At 42.5% G+C, this 17,553-nt stretch overlaps 1 protein-coding gene across 6 annotated transcripts in view; it reads right to left on the bottom strand.

The window, feature by feature from the left end:
• Window positions 1-17,553, bottom strand: part of xylb (xylulokinase homolog (H. influenzae)) — a 280,173-nt gene that overhangs the window by 199,405 nt on the left and 63,215 nt on the right. For 5 of the 6 annotated variants that reach the window (XR_009442990.1, XM_059640104.1, XM_059640100.1 and 2 more), the window contains 4 exons: window positions 17,165-17,280; window positions 15,721-15,836; window positions 12,601-12,674; window positions 10,046-10,142 (listed from right to left, as the gene is read on the bottom strand). Coding sequence is in view for 5 of the 6 variants with exons in the window: in XM_059640104.1 (XP_059496087.1) it covers window positions 10,046-10,142; window positions 12,601-12,674; window positions 15,721-15,836; window positions 17,165-17,280 (403 nt within the window). In the remaining variant the exon portion in view is untranslated. Of the gene's footprint in view, window positions 1-10,030; window positions 10,143-12,600; window positions 12,675-15,720; window positions 15,837-17,164; window positions 17,281-17,553 lie in introns of all 6 variants that reach the window. The other variant, XM_059640106.1, reaches the window with a different exon arrangement.

Here is a 17,553-nt window from a genome sequence, read left to right on the forward strand (position 1 = left end):
GGGATAGGTCAGTCCAGGGAAGACGGACAGGTCAAGGGGGTGGGATGAGGTTAGTAGGTAGCTGGGGGTGCGGCTTGGTGTGGGAGGAAGGGATGGGTGAGAGGAAGAACCGGTTAGGGAGGCAGAGACAGGTTGGACTGGTTTTGGGATGCAGTGGGTGGGGGGGAAGAGCTGGGCTGGTTGTGTGGTGCAGTGGGGGGAGGGGACGAACTAGGCTGGTTTAGGGATGCAGTAGGGGAAGGGGAGATTTTGAAACTGGTGAAGTCCACATTGATACCATATGGCTGCAGGGTTCCCAGGCGGAATATGAGTTGCTGTTCCTGCAACCTTCGGGTGGCATCATTGTGGCACTGCAGGAGGCCCATGATGGACATGTCATCTAGAGAATGGGAGGGGGAGTGGAAATGGTTTGCGACTGGGAGGTGCAGTTGTTTGTTGCGAACTGAGCGGAGGTGTTCTGCAAAGCGGTCTCCAAGCCTCCGCTTGGTTTCCCCAATGTAGAGGAAGCCGCACCGGGTACAATGGATGCAGTATACCACATTGGCAGATGTGCAGGTGAACCTCTGCTTAATGTGGAATGTCATCTTGGGGCCTGCGAGAGGGGTGAGGGAGGTGGTGTGGGGACAAGTGTAGCATTTCCTGCGGTTGCAGGGGAAGGTGCCGGGTGTGGTGGGGTTGGAGGGCAGTGTGGAGTGAACAAGGGAGTCACGGAGAAAGCGGTCTCTCCGGAAAGCAGACAGGGGAGGGGATGGAAAAATGTTTTGGGTGGTGGGGTTGGATTGTAAATGGCGGAAGTGTCGGAGGATGATGCATTGTATCCGGAGGTTGGTAGGGTGGTGTGTGAGAACGAGGGGGATCCTCTTTGGGCGGTTGTGGCAGGGGCGGGGTGTGAGGGATGTGTTGCGGGAAATACGGGAGACGCGGTCAAGGGCGTTCTCGATCACTGTGGGGGGAAAGTTGCGGTCCTTAAAGAACTTGGACATCTGGGATGTGCGGGAGTGGAATGTCTTATCGTGGGAGCAGATGCGGCGGAGGCGGAGGAATTGGGAATAGGGGATGGAATTTTTGCAGGAGGGTGGGTGGGAGGAGGTGTATTCTAGGTAGCTGTGGGAGTCGGTGGGCTTGAAATGGACATCGGTTACAAGCTGGTTGCCTGAGATCGCAACAAACAACTGCACCTCCCAGTCGCAAACCATTTCCACTCCCCCTCCCATTCTCTTGATGACATGTCCATCATGGGCTTCCTGCACTGCCACAATGATGCCACCCGAAGGTTGCAGGAACAGCAACTCATATTCCGCTTGGGAACCCTGCAGCCCAATGGTACCAATGTGGACTTCACCAGCTTCAAAATCTCCCCTTCCCCCACCGCATCCCAAAACCAGCCCAGTTCGTCCCCTCCCCCAACTGCACCACACAACCTGCCCAGCTCTTCCCCCCCCCACCCACTGCATCCCAAAACCAGTCCAACCTGTCTCTGCCTCCCTAACCGGTTCTTCCTCTCACCCATCCCTTCCTCCCACACCAAGCCGCACCCCCAGCTACCTACTAACCTCATCCCACCCCCTTGGCCTGTCCGTCTTCCCTGGACTGACCTATCCCCTCCCTACCTCCCCACCTATACTCTCTCCACCTATCTTCTTTACTCTCCATCTTCGGTCCGCCTCCCCCTCTCTCCCCATTTATTCCAGCTCCCTCTCCCCATCCCCCTCTCTGATGAAAGGTCTAGGCCCGAAACGTCAGCTTTTGTGCTCCTGAGATGCTGCTTGGCCTGCTGTGTTCATCCAGCCTCACATTTTATTATCTTGGAATTCTCCAGCATCTGCAGTTCCCATTATCTCTGATACATTTTCCACCCTTCTATATTGCAAACTGCTCTCTTTATGGTTTTGTTACAGGCTTTGTGGTCTACAACATACCCCTGGAGCTTTCTTTAATTTTTCTACACTCTAGATCATTCTGAAGTTTTCCATTTTCCTTTCAATCAATGTCTTTTACCTCCCAGGTATTCTTGACATACAGCATTAAACCATCCCCTTTCAACCCACTGTGGTTTTTTGAAAGCTCTGTGTACCTCAATGTCACATTGATTTCCATCCTTCGAATTTAGCAATATTTTCAATTCTTGGAGTCCATAAATCACCAAAACATTAATGCACAACTTCTAACTGCCGGTTACAATGGCAAACGCCAGCTAGGCAACTTCTGACAATACTTCACCGCCACCCCAAATGCACCCTCGACACCCCCCACTGCTCCTCACCACTGCAACACCCCACACTGCTCACCACTTACTTTCACAGTCAGCACCGTGAGAGTTCAAAAAGAAAAGGGTAAGTTGTAATTGATAGAAGAAATATTGAGCTTCATTATAGGCTACAAGTTTCGACATTGATTAAACATAACAAATAATGCACAAATATTGTCTTGTACAGGATGTTAAAAGCATCTTGCATTTTTACAGTACCTTTAACATAGAAAATCATCCTACAGGAATGTAATTAGTGCAAAAAGGTACCAAGTCAAAAAAAGGACATACGAAGGCAATGACAAAAAGCTTGGCCAAAGGTGACGAAGAACAAAGGAAAAGAACAATCCAGCACAGGAACAGGCCCTTTGGTCCTCCAAGCCTGCACTGACACATTTTGCCCTTCCATACTCAAAGTGTTTTCACTTAAAAGATCTGCATCCCTCTATTCCCTCCCTATTCAGGTACTTGTCCAGCTGCTTCTTGAATGCTGCTTCCACCACAGAGAACATAGAACAATACAGCGCAGAGCAGGTCCTTCGGCCCTCGATGTTGCGCCAACCTGTGAACTAATCTAAGCCCCTCCCCCTACACTATCCCATCATCATCCATATGCTTATTCAAGGACTGTTTAAATGCCCCTAATGTGGCTGAGTTAACTACATTGGCAGGCAGGGTGTTCCACGCCCTTACCACTCTCTGAGTAAAGAACCTGCCTCTGAATTCTGTCTTAAATGTATCACCCCTCAATTTGTAGCTATGCTCTTTTGTACAAGCTGAAGTCACCATCCTTGGAGAAAGACTCTCACCCTATCTAATGCCACCTCCTCTGGTAGCATATTCCAGGCACTCATAACCTTTTGTGTGAAAAACTTGCCTCACACATCTCTTTCAAACTTTCTCCCCTCGCAACTTGAACCTGTATCCTATAGTAATTGACCCCTCCACCCTGGGGAAAAAGCCTCATACTCTCCACTCTATCCATGCCATTCACAATCTTATAAACGTCTATCAGGTCACCCCTCAACTTCCAGTGAAAGCAAACCCAGGCTATCCAGCCTTTCTTCATAGCTAAAATCCCCCATACCAGCTAACATCCTGGTAAACCTTTTCTCCACCCTCTCCAAAGCATCCACATCCTTCTGATAGTGTGGTGACCAGAACGGCGCACAATATTCCGAGCATGACCTAACTAAAGTTCTCTAAGTAAGTTTTAAAGAGGATCTTAAAGGAGAAAAGAAATGGGGGAGGTAGCCACAGAGATGGACAGGAAGTGAATTCCACATCTTACAGGCTGGTCGGCTGAAAGCCCAGTTACCAATGATGAGGTGAACAAAAACGGACAGGTACAGAGATCAAAATAAGAAGATGGAAGAATTAAGGAAGATTTAAGGCTGGAGGATATAACAAAGGTCACAGAAGGAAAATAGGCCCGGGAGGAACACGACATGAGGATCAGAATTCTAAAATTAAGAGGTTGAGGAACAAAGTAGCTCAGTGAGAACAGAGTTGATTCATTAAGGGGACTTTCGAGAGTTAGAATATGGACTACAGCTTTTGGAATTAGCTTCAGTTTTTACAGTGTAGAACACCAGTGGCTGGCTAGAACAGCATTCAAGTAGTTCAGTTATAAAAGTAACAAATCCACCAGTAGGGATTTCAACAGCTGATGAGCTGAGTTGTAGTGGAGCTAAGCAAGATTATAATGATGAGCATAGACTGATCTTGGTGCTAATGATGAGGATATAGTCACAGAAGTTGAACTAAGGGTCAAATAGGGCACTAAGTTTAGAGATGGGTTAGCCTCAAACGGAGACAGTAGCCAGGAGGAGAGACAGAATCTGTGACTAGCCAAAAAAATTGTGGTGGGAACCAAAGATGATGGCTCCCTGTCTACCCAAAATGCACACAAGGGATCCTCTAGCTACAAATTGTACTCCAAATCATTGAAACAGAAGCATACAAACAGTTAAGCTTGTATCTACACACACAACAACCAAACATTTACACAAAGGAAGAAACTGAACTGCTTTGGATGGCAGAAGTAGACTGAAGCCTCAATGGTCTTTCATTGCACCCTTATGGTGGATTGAAGCTACTGCATCTCTGTTGCTGACTGGAATGACTGTAGTCATGTTACTTAGTTGTTTTGAGTATCCATCACATTGTGACATGTTTTATTAATTTTAAATAACCTAAAGCTATGAATAATTCTGAATTTAAGAAATTGTTTTTCATCACACTGACTGCATCCCATTGTCATCAACTGAAGTCTGATTTGAGTCTGACTTGTACCTTCAGGTGAATGCACCACATAACTGACCAAAATTTCCACTGCTCATTCTACTTAACAGGCTAGTTTGGCATTTTTAGTCCTCCAACTTAAACACTTTGCTGCAATTCTGAACCTTCAGCAGAATGTGCAAAGTAGTACAAATAATAAGATTATGTCATTTGGTGCTCAGTGGTAAGATTACTGATAATTACTGAAATTTTCCCAAATATTAAACACGTTCACCATTCAGACATTTAGCGTGAAAATTTTTTCAGAAGCTCATTTTAGTTATATCAATGGATTTCTTCATTTAGCAGCAGTGCTAAATTTTCTTCCATCATATTTTTGGATGTTAAATTTAAATAGGCTTTCATGTAAAACAAATTCAATTTTCAGTACTTATCTTGTACAGACAGTTCATACAAAGATGACTTTGAAGTAAGGCTATCAGTAGAATTTCATTCATAACATTGAGTATTCACTCTTACTAAATGAGTACTGAATTTACAAGTTATTTACACTAATGTCATTCCATGTTCTTTCCTTCATACCAGTGATAGCAACGCACCCTGGAAGAGGTTAAGAAATTGTCCAGGGCAAAGGTAAAGTACTCCAGAGGCTGGGTCTTTGCAATAAATGCTGCAAATAGTCAGAGTCTTAGCACCTGTGGAGAAAGAGAAATTGTCCCTGGAACCTCAAGTCTTACTCATGTAAAGATATCCCCAAAGTTTTACTCCAGGATGCTAGGTTGATTTGATTTGATTTATTATTGTCACATGTACTGAGATCCAGTGAAAAATACCGTGTGCTAACTAGACAAATCAGGCTTTACCTAAGTGCATCATGGTAACAGAACAGAATGCCGAATATAGTGTTGCAGCTACAGCGAAGGTGCAGAGAAAGATCCAACTGTAAAATATAAGAGTCCGTTCTTAAGTCTGATAACAGGAGGAAGAAGCTGTCCTTAAATCTGTTGGTATGTGTTTTCAAATTGTTGTTACTTCTGCCTGATGAAAGAGGGTAAAAGAGAATATAATCGGGGTGGAAGGGGTCTTTAATTATGTTGGCTGCTTTCCAAAGGCAGCAGGAAGTGTAGATGGAATCAATGGAAGGAGTATTGGTTTTGGTGATGGACTGGACTGTGTGCAGTTGCCAAGCTGTGATGCATCTGGATAGGATGCTTTCTATGATGTATTTATAAAAATTGATTAGTGCCATTGTGGACATACTGAATTTCCTTGACCTTCTGAGGAAATAGAGACGTTGGTGTGCTTTCTTGACTGTAGCGTTGAGGTGGAAGAGCCAAGACAGATTGTTGGTGGTACTTATTTCTAGGAACCCGAAGCTCTCAACCACCTCCACCTCAGTAGCATTGATACAGACAGGGTGTGTCCTCCACTCTGCTTCCTGAAATGTATGATCAGCCCTTTCATTTTGCTGACACTGAGGGAGAGAGTGTTGTCTTTACACACACCACTACGCTATCTATCTCTATTCTGTACTCCGTCTCATTGTTGTTTGAGATCGAACCCACTGCAGTGGTGTCATCGGCAAATTTGTAAATGGAGTTAGAGCCAAATTTGGCCACACATTTGTGAATATATAAGGAGTATTATAATGAGTCTTACGGGGCTCCAGTGTTGCGGATTGTTGTAGAAGAGGTGTTGTCACCTGTCCTTTTTCTTTTAACGTCTGCTGTTTTTCTTTTTTTTCTCATTCTTCTTTTGTTTAAAGCCTTTTGCAGCAAGTTATTCGGCAACTTCAGCACAGCAGCAAAAGCAGGCCATGCACAGAATGGCAGCAGCCTCCCAGAAGGCTGAGACAGATGTGGCCTCTCCCAGCAATTGAAGGTGCCAGCAAGGACATTTTCTTGGCATTCAAGGCCAGTGGCTGCGGTGGCAAAACTCCTTGAGTAATCGGAGGCGGCAGTGGCAAGAATATAGCTTCTTCCTGTGCTTAATGCAAGCCTTGCAGGCTGACCAAGATTTCAGGCCATGGCTAAGTCCAAGTGCCTGCATCAGTGGTTCCAACAACATTTATGAAGATGAGACTTAGATTTGCGATCTGGACATTTTTCTTATTTTTTGGTTTTCCTTTATTTCTGCGGCTTTTTTTGAGATTCTGGTTTTATAACCAAGATGGCACCAGAGAATGGCGACTCAGTACACTTTTCACTGTACTCATGTATTACTATTCTTGAGTGCAAGTGATAGTAAAATCTAATTCAAAATCTAACTGAATGCAGTCTGCGGGTCAGAAAATTGAGGATCCAGTTACAGAGGGGGGAGCAGAGTCCCAGGTTTCAGAGTTTGGAGATGAGTTTTATTGGAATTATGGTGTTGAAGGTGAGTTGAAGTCATTAAATAGGAGTCTGACATAATTGTCCTTGTTATCCAGATGTTCCAAGAACGACCGTAGGCCCAGGGAGGTGGTGTCTGCCATGGATCTATCATGATGGTGGATGAAGTGTAGCAGATCAAGGCAATCTGGAAGGCTGGAGTTGGTGTGTGTCATTATTAACCTCTCAAAGTACTTTATTGATATTTGTAAACCAATACCTGCCTGTCCTCATTATTTCTACGATCTTGCTGAAGCCATAAATCTATTAGTTTAAACCTTGCAATTGGTAATTATGCTTTATTGGTACTCACTACAAAAGCAAATTACATGCTAAGAATCCTGCAGTGAGAAATTCACATCCTGTCTCCCCAAAGACCATCTACAAGGAACAAGTCAGGACTATGATGGGATACTCTCCAACTGTCTAGATGGGTCCAACTCCTACTCAAGAAACTTGACGCCATCCAGAATGAAGGAGCCCACCTGATCAGCACCACAAACATTTATTCCCCCCACCACCTGTGTTCAGTCGCAGCAGGTACCATCCACAAGATACAGGGATTCAGCAAGGCTCCTTTGACAGCACATTCAAAATCCATGACCCCTAACTCAAAGGACAAGGGCAGCAGATATGTGGAAACACCACCAACTGAAAGTTCCCCTCTAAATCATTCACCATCCAGATTTGAAAACATATTGCTATTCGCCCAGTGTCATTGGGTCAAGATCCTAAGACTCCCTCTAAAGATACTGTGAATATACCTGCACCAAATGAATTGCAGTATTTCAAGGTAGCAGCTCACCACCACTCTCTCAGTGGCAACTAGGGATGGACAATAAACACTGGCCCAGGTAGAGATCTCCACATCCCATGAGTGAATAAAACAAACTTCACACTTATTCTATGACTGACTCTGCACAACATAAATTAGCCAAGCGGTTGTTTGAGTTGGCACAACCAGTTCTAAATGAGTTTTCCACATACGCTTTGAAAAATTCCGCATTCACTAAGACCCTACAAAACCTACACATTGAGAGAAATAATATATACATGTGTTTACAGCTTTTTTTCACCAACATGCTCCTCAAAGATGTAATTTGTACAATGTCACTATATCATTGCAATCTAGATGAGCCATCTTGTCTGAATCTGCATTCATCACACACATGAACTTCACGATTTGTGCTGTAGGGTTAGAATCACTGGGTCATAGCAGAGAAGCAGACTCCTTGGTCCAACTCGCCCATGTCGACCAAAAATCCTAAATAAATCTAATCACATCTGCCAGCATTTAGCCCATATCCCTCTAAATTCTTCCTATTCATATACACATCCGAATGCCTTTTAAACAAATTCCAATGTTCAGAGATACTTGAAACCAGACAGCAAAAGCAGCAGCTGTGCAGGTTTCTGCTGGTCAGCTTCAATGACACCATGGATGCCCAAATAAATGTCACTGCCTTAGGAGTTCCTGCACAACCAGTTCTTGCTAACATGTTTGTTTGGTTACCATAAAGAATGCATCTTCGATGGAGAGATCACAAGCCTCCTGCCCCATGACTATTTTCAATGTATAGATGATACTTTTCCAAATTTGAATCCACAGTTGCAGCATCCTAGCCATCAGCCCACCGTGTAATTTTTGTGTTGAGATAGGTCATATGAAAACTCTCCTGGATGGTTACAAAACACTGATCAAATCATTACTCAAAAGTCAAGAAGGGCCAATGTCCACTACCTTTGGCCCTAAGTAATGCCCAGTCTACTGCACAGTACGCAGGATTGGGAAGGTGTCTCAAAAATTGGAATTAGCTAAATTTTAAACTAGTTTTCCATGTAAAATAAAGCACTTTATTGGCAAAAAAATGTCTGGACAGATCACTGCCTTGGCAAGTGCAAGGTTGCACTCCCTGGACAAATAATCAAGGCCTAACTGTACAGCAATCTTGTGGCCACCCTCCACCACCCACTGCACCCTGGACATCTAAGCCCAACAGGCAGGCCCTGCAACCAAGTATCAAAGTGTGAAGGACAGAAAACACTGCATAATCAATTCTTCACTCAATCACGCACAGTACAATTAACATATCCATTTTCTTTGCAGCCTCAATGGAAAAGTGCATTGATTTTCCAAAATATTGACACTGAGTCAGAAAGTCTCCATCAGCAAATTAATAAGTGGAATGGTTTTGCAAACTTCATTGCAACATAAAATATATTATTACACCGTAAGTCAGGTTAAGCTTTATCCAGGCTTTAAGGTTCTCTGTCTTTTCAAATTTCATCAAATGAACTTTAAGCCAAGTCGGTTCACATGAACATCAAACATTCCAGACTAACATAACAGAAGGTTTCCACGATGTCTTGGACAATATTCTGCACTCCACCAATTAAAAGTCCATAAGCACAAATCAATCTAATTTCATAAATTATGCATTGCAATGATAAACACAGTTCTGGTTCAACCACACAAGACTAAGACAATCCAGATGACCCATTCAGGGCGAACAGACATATCAAAACAAAGAACCAAGGATTGCTGGAAATCAAAAACGAAACAGAAATTGCTTGAGAAACTCAGCTGGTCTGGCATCATATGTAGGGAGAAAGCAGAATTAATGTTTCAAGTTTGGTGACTCTTAATCAGGACGGATAGCAGCTAGGAAAAGGTAGAATGCGTAACTGGAATGTGTTATGGCCGGCGGATCCCGTGTCTGCATCTTTGATCTGAAGACAGTGAGATTTCTTAAAGGAGAAATTGTTCAAATGAGAATGAGCTCACCCAGGCAGGTTCGTGCGGATAGGGATGGTTCAGGCCTTCCTTCCAGGCAGAAATGGAGTGCCCCAAGCAATAACTCCCTCGTCTGCCTACCTCTTTCATATCACTCTCTTTCTCTCTGGGTTCCATCTCCACCTATCCACTGAATTCTCCCATGACACACCACAACCTCAACTTTAGCATAACAGCTAAGAAAAGGTAACATTTATCAGTTCTGATGAAGAGTCAGCAGACTTGAAACATTAACTCTGCTTTGTCTCCACAGATGCTGCCAGACTTGCTGAGTTTTCACAGCAATTTCTGTTTTTGTAACAAACAGAGGCATTCTTGCTGCTTGCAAAGTGTATGAAAACTTTCAAATACACATGGAGTTCTTGGTTATCTTACATTGTTCTTACTTACAGACTTTGAAGCCCAGCTTCTCAGCATATGCCCTTTTAGCCAGCATTTGTCCCTCTATCACTGCCCGGACCTCCACATCTTTGGGAAACTCGGAAACCTAAAACACACGAACAGCAAAACTGCAATATTTATTCATCTGGTTTTATGAAGACAAAGAAATAAATAAACTAAAAGGGCCACATGATAATATGTAAACCTTGCAATGCTAAAATTCCAGAATCAGTCTATGCAGATTATGATGCAATGAGTACCTAATTCCACTTTTTCCAGTCCTACCTGTCAAATTATTCAGATCTTTTGGTCAGTCACAAGAGATCAAGGCCATTAAACCCATTTTTGAATATGGCCTTTTACATCTCTCACTGAAAATCCTCATTGACTATAGTTTGGGTGGTATTACGCTGGCACTGCATTCCAAAACACTGATGTCCAGTTAATCTATCCTCACATGTAGGGTGTGTACGGACAATGAGAGGGATATGCCAAGCAGAGAAGATGCTCTGTCATGTTAACCTGAATGAAGATATTTTGCCAATGTGGCTTTGTTTAAGCAGGGTCATTGGGAATCTTTTGTCTTATTTTGCATGGGAACTTTGCATACTTCTTAAAATCTTTAACTTTTGTGATAACTTGGAAAATAGCAGGGATCAGTTTTCGTTCACTATCTCAGTCACAACAACAGAGAGTTGAGGCTTTGATCAAAATATTTCAGAACTCACTTGATTCTGGGAGGGTCCCAGCAGATTGGAAAGTGACTAATGTGATACCCCTGTACAAGAAGGGAGAGAGCAGGAAATTATAGGCCAGTTAGCCTAACATCTGTCATTAGGAAAATGCTGACTTCGTTATTAAAGAAAAGCTTCACACATTTAAACACAGTCAACATAGTTGTAGTTTGAGAGGAAATTTTTGAAAATTTTTTTAGCTGATATATAGAAGAACATTGATAGAAGTGAATTGGTGGATGCAGTGTATTTGGATTTCCAGAATGAATGTGATAAGGTGGCACTTAAAATTTATTGTACAAGGTAGGAGCTCACAGTAAGGCAGGGATTGAAGACTAATGTATAGCATAGTTTAGGATTTACTAACACACAGAAGACAGAAGATCAGGTTGGAGAAATGCAACAAGTGCTACAAGGGTCAGTTCCAGGACATCAATTATTTGCTTTCTACATTAATGGCTTGGAGGAGGGGACATAATGAACTATATCCAAATTTGATGTTACAGAAGTAGGCAGAAAGGCATGTTGTGATGAGGATTTAAATAATCTGCACAAGGATATTAACAGGTTTAGTGAGGTGACAAAACCTTGCTCATGGGGTTTAATGTAGGGAAGTTGCGGTCATGCACCTGAGGGTGAGGAAGAATCAAAAGATTGACTTTTTTAAAATGAAGAGAGACTCCAAAAAAAGTGTAGCACTGTGGGATCTGAATGTTCTTGTGCATGAAATACAAATCATTAGCACGCAGCTGCAGCCAGTGATGAAGAAGGCAGATTGAATTTTTCCTTTATTGCTATGTGGGTTGACGTTTAAAAATAGGTAAGTCTTGTTACAAGCAAAAAACAGAAATTGATGGAGAAACTCAGCAGATCTGGCAGGGTCTGCATTCAATCAATCCTCCTGCTCTTATACTCAGTAGCACTGGAAATAATCTTGAGATTACAGCTTTTAGGGTCCTGATTTTTTAAAATTTCCTTTCTTACTTCCTTTTTGGTAGCATTCCTTGCTGAAATTCTCTTCCACTCCTTTGAAATAAAGGGCAACATTCCATTAGCCTTCCTATCTACGTGCTAGCTTTCTGTCTTTCATGTTCAAGTACTCTCAAAGCCCTTTGTATTGCAGCTTTTCTCCATTTAAAATGATAATCTGTTCTTCTCTTCTCGCTTCCAAAATGAGCTGCGGGGGTCTCAAACCAGAATAAAAGAAAAGCCATTTAGGATGGAGATGAAGAGGAACCTCTTCACTCAGAGTGGAGAATTAACTTCAAGATAGATTCCTAGTTACCAATGACATTGAAGAATATGGGAATAGCATAGGAACAGGGCATTGGGGTGAATGATCATCCATGATCAAGAAGGGCAGAGCAGGCTTGAAGGGTTTATTGACCTACTTCTGCTATGTTGCGGAGTTAGCGGTGCTTCAGTTCACTTCTGTACACTTGAACATTCGCAGAAATATGATCCTACCACTCTTGCAAATTACATAAAAACTGAAATTAACAGACAACTTCATCTGTTCTAAATACATTAGATCTACAGGACCCTGAATTTTTCATAACAATATTAAATAGATAGTCAAGCTTTGACAATAGGAAACAAGCTTTCAATTGAAATGATAGCTCTAATGAATTAATGAACATGTCAGGAATCAAATTGGAGAACACCCTTATGCAGCCCATGTAGTAGTCACTTTGGATTCTCAGCTAATAACTTTGCCATTGAGAGGTACTCTGGGTGACCTATTGCATTTTCTTTTGCATCTCGTCTTCAACAGTACAGCATACAAGTTAAGGACTATGACAAATGAAAATCCATTTTTATCATACTTACCCTGCAGTTTTTGGAATTGAATCGATGAATACCTACTACAGCTGGGGTGATCTCCATCACATCAAAATAAAATCCTTTAAAAAAAAACACAATGTACACATAATAAGCAAAAATCTTCAAATAAAATGCACTCATTTAATATTGATTAGGGAGATATGGATGAATCCTGCACTGGGCTTCTCTAGTATTAGTTTTCCTGCCTCAGATAAATTGCTGTATTAGGAGGAAATCAAATATTTTGATGAAGTGGAATCCTACATTTGCAACGGTACTTTGAAAATGGTAATTAATCTAATACAGCAGGGAAACTTAAATAAACAGAAGAACCAAATCACTTAATAAAAGGGACAAATGTTTTATTGCTTATCTTTCCTTTTGCTTTGCTCATTGTCATGATTCTCTATTTAGACTCATTACTAGGCGTCTGCCTTCCTACTCTCTTGCTGCAACCTCTGCCTTAAATCTCTATTGGATAAGCATACAGTCAACTTTAGCATCCCTTTCAGTATTCTCTAAAGGCAAATCACTCATCATTGTCTCCCTTCAAGCAGCAAACCTAACAGTAGCATGCCCATTAACCTTCCCACTCAGTGCTTCCACTACATGGCATGGCGGTCGGGCTGGAGGTGTGGAACTCATTTTGTTAATTCCATGGCTTTGACTAGCGTTGATAGTGATGAGCACTGTCTGTAGTTCGGTGAGAGGTTTGTTATTCCATGGCAGGAGACATGGGGGCAAACACTGTCTAACAAGCATGACACTTAATCACTAAGATTGAGGCCACCTGATCAACTGCCTCAAACAAATTCTTACACCCATAAAATCAAACTTTCCTCACTCCCTAGGCCTAAACATTTTCTGTAGTCTCTCTTCCATTTCCTCCTTGCACAGTCTAAGTTTAGCATGTCAATGAGATCCATCTCCTGCTCACTTGATCCTATTCCAACTACAATGCTAACCATTCAACACCTTTTTGATCCATGTGCCATCCAATAGAGCACATGGTTCCTTCTCTCCTTCACTGTTTAAAAACTGGCTTCAAATGACATCCTCAATGAATGTGACCACAGTGCACATTACTCCCTTTTTTTTGTTAATCTCTCCATAGTATTAGATGATCAACCACATTATCCTTCAACAAGATCACTCCTCTGCCATCTAACTCAATTTGACAATTCTTAACAATCCAATCATAAACAGTGCATCATGAATGAATCTCCTTTCCATTCCATACTGTTACCTCTGGGCTGTTGTATGGAGTTATCCTTGGCCCTCTGCAATTTTTTTCTACACTTAGCCCCTTTCTTTTTATTCATAAACAGGATGAGGGTGTCACTGGCTAGGCAGCTTTTATTGCCCATTCCTAATTTCCCAGAAGGCAGTTCAGAGTCAACCAAATTGCTGAGAATCTGGAGTCACATGTAGGCTAGACCAGGTAAGGATGGCAGTTTTCTTCCCTAAAGGTCATTAGTGAACCAGATGGGTTGTTTTGACAATCGTCAATTGGTCATCATTAGATTGTCAATTCCAGATTTTTTTTCTTACTGAATTCAAATTCCACCATGTGTCGTGGGTGGGATTCAAACCCAGGTCCCCAGAATGTTAGAGATAGTGGGAACTGCAGATGCTGGAGAATCCAAGATAATAAAATGTGAGGCTGGATGAACACAGCAGGCCAAGCAGCATCTCAGGAGCACAAAAGCTGACGTTTCGGGCCGAGACCCTTCATCAGAGAGGGGGATGGGGTGAGGGTTCTGGAATAAATAGGGAGAGAGGGGGAGGCGGACCGAAGATGGAGAGAAAAGATAGGTGGAGAGAGTATAGGTGGGGAGGTAGGGAGGGGATAGGTCAGTCCAGGGAAGACGGACAGGTCAAGGAGGTGGGATGAGGTTAGTAGGTAGTTGGGGGTGCAGCCTGGGGTGGGAGGAAGGGATGGGTGAGAGGAGGAACAGGTTAGGGAGGCAGAGACAGGTTGGACTGGTTTTGGGATGCAGTGGGTGGAGGGGAAGAGCTGGGCTGGTTGTGTGGTGCAGTGGGGGGAGGGGACGAACTGGGCTGGTTTAGGGATGTGGTGGGGGAAGGGGAGATTTTGAAATTGGTGAAGTCCACATTGATACCATTGGGCTTCAGGGTTCCCAGGCGGAATATGAATTGCTGTTGCTGCAACCTTCGGGTGGCATCATTGTGGCACAGCAGGAGGCCCATAATGGACATGTCATCTAAAGAATGGGAGGGGGAGTGGAAATGGTTTGCGACTGGGAGGTGCAGTTGTTTGCCCTGCAGCCTAATGGTATCAATGTGAACTTCACCAGTTTCAAAATCTCCCCTTCCCCCACCGCATCCCTAAACCAGCCCAGTTCATCCCCTCCCCCCACCGCACCACACAACCAGCCCAGCTCTTCCCCTCCACCCACTGCATCCCAAAACCAGTCCAACCTGTCTCTGCCTCCCTAACCTGTTCATCCTCTCACCCATCCCTTCCTCCCACCCCAAGCCGCACCCCCATCTACCTACTAACCTCATCCCACCTCCTTGACCTGTCCGTCTTCCCTGGACTGACTTATCCCCTCCCTACCTCCCCACCTATACCCTCTCCACCTATCTTCTTTTCTCTCCATCTTCGGTCCGCCTCCCCCTCTCTCCCTATTTATTCCAGAACCCTCACCCCATCCCCTCTCTGATGAAGGGTCTCGGCCCGAAACGTCAGCTTTTGTGCTCCTGAGATGCTGCTTGGTCTGCTGTGTTCATCCAGCCTCATATTTTAATATCCCCAGAATGTTATCTGAGTCTCTGGATTAATAGTTCAGCGATAATACCACGAGGCCATTGCCTCCCTCGACATCAGCTCAGGAAATGGGGTTAGTTTCTACATTTATGCTAATACTACACAGTTGAACACAATCACCCATTGCCCAAAACGTCAGCATCATTTGCCCTCCCAACTACTTCTCATTCAAATGTTTGACTTTCATCCAGTAACAGACGAACCTACAACTCTAATAGTGAAGCATTAGGAAAATGGAAGTTTTCATCTCTGGTAAATAGTCCTACATTTCTATTAAAAAATTAAAAACAATCTTTCATAATTTATGAAATTCCTGTGCACATTCTCTATTTTACCTAAATTTCCATTATTTCCAGGACAAGTGGTTTTCAGTACTTTTGCAAATTCATCCCACGAACGAGAAGCCCTTTCATCACGGACCTTCTCTCTCGTCAAGGAGCCATTCTTAAAACTAGAAATAAGGCATTGGTTTAGATGAGGGCACAAATAATATTTCTTTCGCATTAAAATTTACTTACCTGACCATATAATTTGTTTAACCATTTTCTTGGAGATTCTTTGTATACAATAGTGGAATTGTCAAAATGTCATAATGTCATAATATGACATATGTTTGTCTCCACCATCTCTGCAATACTGAAGCAGTGTGAAAGAAAATTTCACATACAAGTTCGCACATGCAATGCATAATGGTAGAAAAATAGAATAGAAATCACATTTATATAGGCTGAAGTTAAACTACTCAATGGGTTTAGGAATAGGGCCTTAATACTGGTTAAGATATAGAACATCAAAGAAATCCAAGTAAATACATTCCTTCAAGCTTTAAAATTGCATACAATAAATGGAAGTAGAAAGAACACTGCATGCACACACCTTTAACAACACAATGTGAAAAGAATATTATTTACTCTCATGGGTTGCTATTGGTGGGAGACTGCCTAGAAATGTAGGTAGTCATTTTGACGATCCGTCTTTAGTTTTTGTGTTTGTTTTTGTTTTGTTTTTGTTTCATGTGACTGTAACAGTTTTCAGCTTCAATTCTATTACTAGAGGGAATTTGTATAAATGTCATAGTGGCCTAAGATTCTTGAAAAGACAATGTCATAATGTGTGAAAAGGAAGCAGAGTTAATGTTTTGAGTCCAGTGACCCTTCTTCAGAACTCTTCTATACTGGACCCAAAACATTAAATCTGTTTTCTCTCCACAAATGCTGCCAGACCTAGTGAGTTTCTCCAGCAATTTTCCAGCATCCGCAGTTCTTTCGTATTTTTGTTCAACCTCAATGTGTTTGATTAACGATTACATGTAGGTCCTGGAGTATGGTCAGATTAAATGGAGCATTTGAAGGTCTACAAGAGAGTTTTGTTACCTTACTGTCAACGACATATGCCTGCAGTCTGGTAATGGTCATTTGGTTAATCAAAATTCAACGTCAATTAACCTTAATTTGTTGCACAATGTACTTCATTGTCCAAGATATGGTGGAACAGTCAACCTGCATCTTAAACAGGAGTAAAAGAGGATAAATAAACATTCAGAGATAATGGGAACTGTAGATGCTGGAGAATCCAAGATAACAAAGTGTGAAGCTGGATGGACACAGCAGGCCAAGCAGCATCTCAGAAGACAAGCCTTTCGTCTAGGCCCGAAACATCAGCTTTTGTGCTCCTGAGATGCTGCTTGGCCTGCTATGTTCATCCAGCTTCACATTTTGTCATCATAAATAAACATTCATGCTTTTCTCAGGTTCATCTATGTTCAACTCTATCTCTTACCATATGAGTGCCATGTAGGCACTGCTGTCAACAGGATTACAGAAGACATGTCCTTCTAAGGTGGGTTTAGGATCCTGGATCCAGAGAAAGGCAGTATCACTTGTCCCAAGGCTTACCTGGAAAATTCAATAAAAAGCCTAATGTAAGCAACTGCAAATTCAAGGTAAAGGAAGGTGCCTTACAAGTCATGTTTTTGTATTATAATCAGAATGAACACTATGTTCTGTAGTTTGATATTTTAATTTTCTCAAAATCAATTTAGTACAAATAAGTCTATGAAATACATCAAGGGAGGCCGGGTGCATCAGTTTCCTTTATAAAAACAAACTGAACAATTGCAAAGGACCAGGTAAATATTAACAACAAAAACAGAAATTGTTGGAAAAGCT

This window comes from Stegostoma tigrinum, chromosome 2 (genome assembly GCF_030684315.1).
Source record: "Stegostoma tigrinum isolate sSteTig4 chromosome 2, sSteTig4.hap1, whole genome shotgun sequence".
NCBI lineage: Eukaryota > Metazoa > Chordata > Chondrichthyes > Orectolobiformes > Stegostomatidae > Stegostoma > Stegostoma tigrinum.